Genomic DNA, 9,516 nt, shown 5'->3' on the forward strand with positions numbered 1-9,516 from the left:
TCACTACCACCACCACAACCTCTACCTGTACCACTATCACCACTACCAACATACCACTATTGTTGTGTTCACCAACACACCACCATCATTGACATAACTAAGCATCAGAACCATCACTGTCATTATCATTCCTTGTCTTCATAGATATTATTTAGCAGCTACCACCTGCCCTACAGGGGTCGCATGCTAAGAATGTCATCTCACTGAGTCACCACAATGAACACATGTTAAGAATAGAGTATACCTACAACCAGGAGAAGATAAAAGAGATGAATGGGACCGTCTAAGAATCAAATCCCTACGCACATCCAAAAACTTCTCCAACAGGGTAAAAAGAGAAGCCACCGACTGGGAAAAAGTATTTAGTAATGACATATGAGATAAGGGACTTACATCCAGAATTTATAAAATACTTGTGCACCACAGCAAGATAAAGGTAAATAATCCAATAGAAAAATGGGCACAGGATATGCACAGAACACTTCACCAAAGAAGACATTCAAATGGCTAACAAGCACAAGAAGAAATGTTCAAAATCCCTAGCTGTAAGAGAGATGCAAATTAAAACAACTATGAGGTATCTTCTCACCCCAGTCAGAACTGCAAAATTTAACAGAAAAGCAAGCAACAAATGCTGGCGAGGTTGTTGAGAAACTGGAACCCTTATTCACTGTTGGTGGAAGTGTAACATGGTGCAACCACTGTGGAAGGCAGTATGGCAGTTTCTCAAAAAGTTGCAAATAGAGATACCATTTGACCCAGCAATTCCACTACTGGAAATATATACCCCAAAGAGACCATAATTTCCACCCAAGCAAATATATGCACACCCTTGTTTATTGTGGCTTTCTTCACAATAGCAAGGGGTTGGAAACAACCTAAGTGCCCATCAACAAATGAATGGAGAGGGAAGCTGTGGTACATTCATACAATGGAATACTATGCTGCATTGAAAAACAAGGAACTCATGCAATATTATTAAAAATGGGTGACCCTGGAGGACATTATGCTGAGTGAAGTATCTCAGTCACAAAAGGACAAATACTGCATGGTGCCACTGTTGTAAAACAGGACTGACATCAGGGTTGGGGGGAGACTGAGAAAGATGGGATAATTAACGTATACTGCATTGAAACAGATGAGGGAGAAAACTGTTTAAAAGGGATATGTGATTAGGTATTTTTGTCATGACAGGAGTCCAGAGCGAAGGCTGCATAGGGGAGTGGACCTGGGGGGAGGGATTGTAAAACAATGAAAGAATTTTTCTTTTACTTTTCTAAGAGGATAGTGTATTAGGGGGAGAGTTGGGAGGGGAGAAAACAATGAATGAATGGAAATCCAAAGTCTTTGTAAATTTTCATTGAAATTAATTAATAATTTTTATAAAAAAATAAAAAATAGAAACTTAAAAAAAAGAATAGAGTATATGCTCTTTCTTAGATCTATTTTTAGATGAGAAAACAGACTTTGTGGTACACTCACTTGTTGTTGGTATTGTTTGCCGTTGTCTTGGAACCAACTCATAGCTGACCTCCCAGCAGGTTTTCAGAGACAATAAATCGCACAGGAGGAGATTGCCTATCCTTCTTTCATGGAGCAACTGATGTATTTGAACCACGTGCCTTTGGGATTGCAGCAAAGCTTCTTACCGCTAGTCCACTATTTAAATAGTAAATGTGGATTCCAAGTTTGGTGTACTGAATGGTATCTAGGTGTATTATGGCCCATACATAACTGTAAATGAGGCACTCAGAGAGAACTACCCCAAAGACACTCAGAGATACTCCTAAAGGATTCCAAATTTTGAGCTAAAAATAGAACGGTTATCTCAATACAGGTGTATAAAGGACTAGAAGAGCCCACAGAAATAATTTTTTTTTACCATTTTCTTTATTCTTCTGGTATTTTATTATTGTTAACATTTTCTGATTACTCAAGAAATGTAAAAATTTACACTGACCAAGAGGAAATTTTCAAATCATTCATAATGTTTTTCCCTTTACTCTTTGTAATTTCTTTAAAGGTGACATTATCTCTCTTACTCTGTAAATGACATTTTCTTGTCATGCTGTATCACATTGATTTCTGTTTTTGTTTTATTTTTGCATTGAAACAGATGAGGGAGAGAACTGTTTAAAAGCAGTATATGATTAGGTATTAGTATCATGATAAGAGTCCAGAATGAAGGCTGCATAGTAGAGTAGACTTGGGGGGTGGGGGGAGATTGTATAACAATGAAAGAATTTTACTTTTCAAAGAGAAGAGCAAACTGGGAGGTGAGGGGTGTGCAGGGAGAAAAATGCAATAATGAATGAATGGCAATCCAGAGTCTCTATAAATGTTCATTAAAATGAATAATAATTTTTTTGGCATAGGTACATTTTATTTTGAATGATTATTTAAAATCTGAATACTAGAACTTCTTTAGCATAAGTAATCAAATGCACACCTACTTTTTGGAGCATTTTCTATTTTAGAGCAAAAGAAAACCAATGCCTATTGAAATTTGAAAGTAAATCTTGATAGTTTCTTGAAGTAGTAAAGTTATTTCTTTTCTAAAGGTTTTCCACTTGCCGTCTTTTTTTTAATAATTGTAATGAGCATTTACAGAGATGAATAAATGGAAATCCAAAATCTCTGTAAATTCTCATTAAAATTAATAATTAAAAAAATTAAAAATAGAAAACTCAACATTTCATTTCTCAATTCAACCTTTTCCATATGTACAATTTGTTATTTTAGAGACCGGTCCTTGGAGAGGGACATCATGCTTGGGAGCGGGGAGGGACAGCGCAGGAGGGGAAGACCCTCTATGAGGTGGATTGATTCAGTGACTGGGATAATCGGGATGGGTGTGTCAGAGGCGGTGCGGTTGGCACAGGACAGAGCAGGGTTTAGGGCTGTTGTACATAGGGTCGCTATGAGTCGCAAGCTACTCGACGGCACATAACAACAACCCATAACATCTTTTTAAGTTTATGACAATGGATTGTTATTGTGGTGGTGGTAGTGTTGTTGTTGTTTTAGATGTCACTGAGTCAAAATCTGACTCTTAGTGACACTACATACGACAGAAACAAACCCTACCTGATCCTGTGCGCCCTCACAATCTCTGCTATGTTTGAGCCCATTGCTCTAGTCACTGTGTCAATCCGCTTCCTTGAGGGTCTTCCACTTTTTTGCTGACCCTCCACTTTTTCCAAATATGTTATCTTTCTCCAAGAACTGATCTCTCTTGAAAATACACCAAAAGCATGTGAACAAAAGTCTCATCATTTGGTGGTATTGACTCTAAATAAGAGGCTTAAATAAAAAACAACCAAACATTCCACATGACCCTCAAACAAAACAAGAGAGCCCAACTTTAAGAATAGAACTGCTGCCCCTAGTCTCTCTTTCATCTGTATATATATATTACTTGGATTTAATTTTAAATTGGAAAACACTTAATACCGTTCTCAAGATCAACAACATGACCAAAGAATTTTCCTCAACCCAAAATTGGTATTCCACCCTACATCAGAAATCTGTCAGCAACAAAGAGCAACTTTTAATTTGCAGTGTTGTATAAAGAAGACATTTAATACATAGATATTAGAGGACTGAAAACACAACTTAACATAGAGATAACACAGAGGTGTTTGGAGCTGCAATGTGCTGCGAAGATGAGCCAGTCAGGTTGGGGTCGAGATTAGGATGCAGCTCTTGCCCACAGTAGGGTGTGAGATGATCACATTTGGCCTCACCTTTAAAAAGGCTTTTGGCTGCCAGTCTGAGGCTGGTTTTTGTGGATCTCCCTAACTGGCTTGGAAGCGGGAGTGGCATCCACTTCCAAAAAAGCTTGTCTCTGGAAACTCTGTGAACTTGGAGAAAAGATGAAAGTTTTGTGTTCAAGATTTTTGTTCATAGGGTCACTATGGGTCATCTACAACTCTACAGCACTTAACAACAACAACCATCTCCTATCACAAACAGAGTGGTGGAACAAAGTTTTTCTCCATTTATCTCTTCTATTTGAACAGATACTCCTTTCAAACAGAATATGGACAAATCTTTGATTTACACTCTGCTTGAATTTTTTTTTAATAGAGTGTTTTAAATGTGTTTGAATTTTTGTTCTTGTATTAGTTTTGTTTGTGTTTCTCAATATCAGCTGCTTCACTATGGTTGTAGAAACCTCAACAGCAATGACGAGTCCCACTGATGTAGCATTACGCTTGAGGGAGCAGTTTGAAGTGAGTTCTTTGGTGACTAGAAGAAGCTAGAATCTGGAAGTACCTGCTAGTTCAATCAACAGTGGCAAAAGCCGTCTGATAGCGTTGTTGTTGTTGTTGTTGTTGTTGTTGTTAAGTGCCATCAAGTCAAAGGCTACTCATAGCGACTCTATGAAGGAGAGTCCTCAATGCTTGGGTGTCTCTCATCCTCTCTCCAGGTTCATAGGGTTTCCGGAGGCAAGCTATTACGGAAGTGGATGCCACTCCTCCTTCCAAGCTTGTTTTAATCAGAGAGCTCCACCCCACTCTCTGTCCGCATTGAGTAACCAACCATTAACGCACTTGACACATCAGTGTCACAGTGTTCAGCCGCACAGCAACCATTAGTTACCGCTGTACGGCAACTTGTACACCAGGGCTATCCTGATAGCAATCGTATACTAAAATTTTTTTTTTCTTATTATCTCAGATTGTGATCACCTGGGACTGAGAGCTATGGTCAGCAGGTTCCTACTCCTCCTCTCAGGTGAGTGCACAAAGGACTTCCCTTCTCTGGAAGACTAAGTGTTGTTGTTCCCCTAAATTTGAACTTTCTCTGTAAATAATTCTTTGTCCTATTAGTATCTCTCATGTGGAGTTTCTGGGGCTGAGTTCGTCAAAGAAGACTTTGAGATGAGTACTTGATTTGATCAGTTTATTTAGGTGGTGATTCCTGGAGGACCAGGTGGGGCAGGAAAGGGAGAATACAGTATGGTGTGCAAAAGAGTGGGAAGGACTGTGGGATGAGGATGAAGTAGCTCAGTGGCTGACCCCTTGACTTCCACATGAGAGACCTGGGTTCAATTCTTGGTCAATGCCTTTCATGGCCGCCATCAGTAGAAGTTTGAGTGATGCTTAAATGCTGCAGTGTTAGCTTAAAGTTGGCTTTTTTTAGCCATTATTTAGTCCCCTCTGGTGTCCAGGTACCTTAATTGCAGACATGTGGTTTTGCAAATCATCAACAGCTGTGACACTAGGGAGAGAGGAGAGGAGAGGGGAGGGGAAGGAAGGGAGAGGAGAGGAGAGGAGAGGAAAGCTTCCCACATTGACTTGAGAAACACTGACACAAGACCCTGGCGAGAGTGAGAGACCCTGGTGACGACAGTGGAGAGACTGTGGCATTGCTGTGGAGAAATTGTGGCAAAGTATAGCCAGAGGTGTCCTGAGATGAAAGCCACACTTTAAGGTTTTTCTGTGCCTCCCGGATAATTAAGGAGAAGCTGACTTATTACTGCTTTGAGTCAAATCTTGCTGAGTGAATGAGAAAACCATAGGCTTCTTAAACTTGTGTTACTGAATGGAAACTGGCCTGGACTAATTGAGGAATTGTGTCTTGACTGCTGGGCTAAAACCTGGGCTTGCATTGGGTGATATTCTTTGCCTTTCCCACTCTCTAACTTTCCTAATAAACTCCATTCTCAGTACCACAACTGTGAGTCTGTGAGTCGACAATGGATAAGCAAACCTCTTGCTGCTGCTATGGCTCTAGGGACACCCTGGGGCTGGGCTAATATGGGCTCTTTATCTGCTTTCTGTTCTGTGCTATACTTACTCCCTCTGGCCCTTCCAGTGAGACACACATGACTCTCTGCCCCCATGTCCCATTTGATGCTCTACAGATGCTGAACAGATTTCAGGGAAACTTCCAGACAAAAATAGACTAGGAAGAAAGGCTGGGCTATCAGTGTCCAAAACATAGCTAGTGAAAGCCCTTTGGATCACAAAACTCTAACCCCATTGTGTGTGCAATTGCCGTGAGCAGAGGATGATATGATGGAACAACAATAGGGACTGCAGCGATGGACTTGAGTGTGTCAGAGATTGTGAAGATGGCATGAGATAGGTCAATGTCCATGTCAGTTGTTCATAGGGTCTTTATGAATTATACTCAACAGCACCTAACAACAACAGTAGCAGATTCTTCCTCTAATGAAGATCACCCAACATTCTGTCATTTGTCACTGATATCACTCAGGATAAGTTTTATGTTCCACCTACGTCATAATAGGTGTCAGAATATCACATTCTATTTCAAATGAGCCATGCTGGGTTAAAGATACAGACTAATAAATACGTTGTTGGGTGACATCTAGGGGATTCTGACGACCCCATGTGACAGAGTAAAAATTTCCTGTAGGATTTTCTTGACTGTTGTCTTTATAGGAACAGATCACCAGGGTTTCTTTTCCTCTCACAGAGACAACTGGTTGGTTTGAATTGCAAACTGTTTGATTAGCAACCAAATTTTTAAGTGCTGTTTCACCAAGTCCTCTTTGTAAAGATCTATTTTGACAAGCATTTTGGTGTCAGACATGGAGAAAAAGCTGAGACAGTGGCTGGAATGTCAGAGGTTGGGCCCAAGGCTGCAGCCCTTGGAGCCCCTCATGCCCAGTCTCTATGGTCAAAGCCACTGTGCTTGCATCTCACCTGAGAATGAGTGCAGCGAAGGGAGGGAGGGACCTGAGCAGTGGGAGAAAGGTCCCTAAGGGCCCTGGACATTCCCTGTCTGAACTGTCGCTCCTCTCTCTGTTCCAGGTATCAGTGTCCTGCTGGCTCTGTCATTCCGTAAGTCTACTCACAACCCAAGACAAGGGTAAAACAATTGGGATCTGGAAACTTCCTCCAGGAGAGGGAGGGAGTGCTTTTCAATTGAGTCCCTGTTGAGTTCTACTCATACTCTTTGAGTAGGGCTGATTTTCCCCAGAGCTGATTTTCTCTTCTTCATCATCCCCTTGTCACCCCATTTATTTAGCTCTTACACTTGGTGCTCATCAAATCACAAAACCTCTGGTTAGATTCTGACTTATGACAACCCAATGTGTCACAGACGAGGACTATACCCAATGAGGTTTCCTTGACTGTCATCTTTATGAAGGGAGCCCTAGTGACTCAACAGTTAAATGCTGGACTGCTAGCTGAAAGGTTAGCTGTTCAAATCCATACAGAGGCTCTGAGGATTAAAGACCTACAGACCTGCGTCCCCAGGACTCCAGGCAGGAAAACACACTAGGGCAGCTGTGCTCTGTCATACTCGGGGTTGTCATCGGTCAGAACTGATTCAACCACAAGTGGAACAGTCTTTATGGAAGTAGACCTTCAGGTTCTTCCATGACACTCTGGGAAGGCATTCGAGCCGCCAATCTTTAGACTAGCAGTGGATTGTAAACCCCTTATGCCTCCCAGGGACCTCTAATCAAATTACAGGCATTGGCTTCCTGACGACAACAACAACAATCTGGTGGCTTAGTGGTAAGGAGTTGCACTGCCAACTCAAAGGTATGTCACTCGAATCCACCAGCTGCTCTGCAGGAGAAAGATGGACAATCGTATCCCATGTGATTCACTGTCTTTGAAAATCTGTCAGACGGTCAGCTATTGAGTGGATCCCAACTCAATGGGATATGACAAAAGCAACAGTCCTACCAAGGCCATTTCAGAGCTGCCAGTTGGTGAGGAAAGAGCGTTCACTTGGCTGAAGGAGCCCACAGGCAAAGAAATGCAGGTGCAGGATACAGGTGGTTGGTGTGATATTGTCCGCTGCCTTCAGGTTGACTCAGAGTCATGACAGCTTATATACAACAGAGCATGGCATTGCTGGTCCCGCTCCATCATCTCACTCGACAGCCGTTTCTGTGTCTGCTGTGCCAGTACCTCTCACCAAGGGATCCCCTCGCTCTCACTGGCCCTCTGCCTCGCCACACATGGTGTCCTCATCCAGCTCCTGATGAAGACCCCAAAGCTACTGAGACAGACCGTGTTCTGTTCTGAGTCATAAGGTTTTCACTGGAAAATTTTCAACAAGGGATCTCCAGGCCTTTCTTCCTAGTCTGTCTTAGTCTAAAACTCATTCACCATGGGTATTCACCATTACAGCAATACAGGTGTTAGAAAGTAGGGTGGGTGGGATGTTAGCAACCAGTTTACTGAGTGGTGGAATAAAGGAGAAAATATTCTAACACAACAATCCTCATAAGGCTATCTTTTGGGCCACAGCACCTGGAACACTGCAGGCGCTCAATGGATGCGCCTGGGTGAGTGAGTGGTCCTCTGTTCCCTGCAGGTCTCTGTCTGTGCTGCCCTAAAAATGCCAAATCCCACAACAGTACACACTGTGTTTGTGAAGATGGATTCCAGGCCACGTCTGGGAGCACATACTTCACTGAGTCCAACGAGAAATGTGAAGGTAAGTCTCTCTGATCCACTGTCTCTATTTTTTAAAAAGTTCTTTCTATATTAGCACTATTAGCCCTTTGGCTGTGGTAAATGCTGCTGCAAATATCTTTCCTTAACTTGTTAAAATACTTTTTTTTTTAATACTGTAATTCATTAACATCATATTTGATTCATATATATTGTGTTCCATACAATCTCTCATTTACATTGCATTTCATACAATCATTTATTCATACATCTCATATAATTAATTACTACTGATCTATTCCTAATATTATGTCATCTTTTCAAGTCCCCATTGACTCTTTCCCATTCCCTCACTCTCCCCCAAATGCTCCCACTAAACTCTTTTTTCCTGGTGATTTCCACCATTCCCCTTTCCTGTTCTTCATCTGAATAGTTATATACATATCTTACTGGTTATCCTTCTGTTTTCACAATAAAGGTCTTTTGCAATATTTGTCCTTATAACACTGAGTTAGTTCACTCAACATGAACTGTCCTTTCTTAAAGAGCCTGAGTGAAAAACAATATATACAAACCTTGTAAGTAAAGCAGAATAAATTTTTTAAAAAATAACAAAATAAATACATTTTTTAAAAAACATTTTATTGAGATCTTCTGGTGTCTTGAGGAGAAAGCAAGACAATGTAGGACACCCTTTCTGCTGCAGCTACACCTATGGCAGCAACACCTACAGCCGCAGTGGAGACCTGACATGAGATGGAACATTGGAGTGGGGAGAAACATTATTGGTAGGATGGAGAACTTTGTTGAACAAGTAGGGGAGGAAGCCAATATTGGCAGAACTGAGAATTTGGGAGCACAGGCCTGAAGGCTCGAGGCTTAGGTGTCTACATACATATTTGGGGAGTTGTCTTAAATGTATTCTGCTATTTATCTAGATTATAATCTTTTTACTTCCGACCCCCCCAAAAAAAAAGATTTATTGAGTTTAAGATGAAAAGTTACACAGCAAATCAAGTTCTCACGTCTACATAATTTATTTGGTGACTCAGGTTGCATTTTTCAGTGACATTTTTCTCGTTCATTCCACTCTGGTTGTATCATTCCCGGTACACACACACAC

The 9,516-nt window shown here is 41.2% G+C and overlaps 1 protein-coding gene across 1 annotated transcript in view; it reads left to right on the forward strand.

The window, feature by feature from the left end:
- The first annotated feature begins 4,709 nt into the window (after positions 1-4,709).
- Positions 4,710-9,516, forward strand: part of LOC102844273 (EGF-like module-containing mucin-like hormone receptor-like 4-like) — a 57,484-nt gene continuing 52,677 nt past the window's right edge. Inside the window, exons 1-3 of the mRNA XM_006896415.1 lie at positions 4,710-4,740; positions 6,789-6,818; positions 8,314-8,436. Coding sequence (XP_006896477.1) covers positions 4,710-4,740; positions 6,789-6,818; positions 8,314-8,436 — 184 coding nt within the window. The remainder of the gene's footprint in view (positions 4,741-6,788; positions 6,819-8,313; positions 8,437-9,516) is intronic.

The sequence above is a fragment of the Elephantulus edwardii genome, unplaced genomic scaffold (assembly GCF_000299155.1).
Source record: "Elephantulus edwardii isolate Elephantulus edwardi_28Jun2011 unplaced genomic scaffold, EleEdw1.0 scaffold00185, whole genome shotgun sequence".
Taxonomy (NCBI): Eukaryota; Metazoa; Chordata; class Mammalia; order Macroscelidea; family Macroscelididae; genus Elephantulus; species Elephantulus edwardii.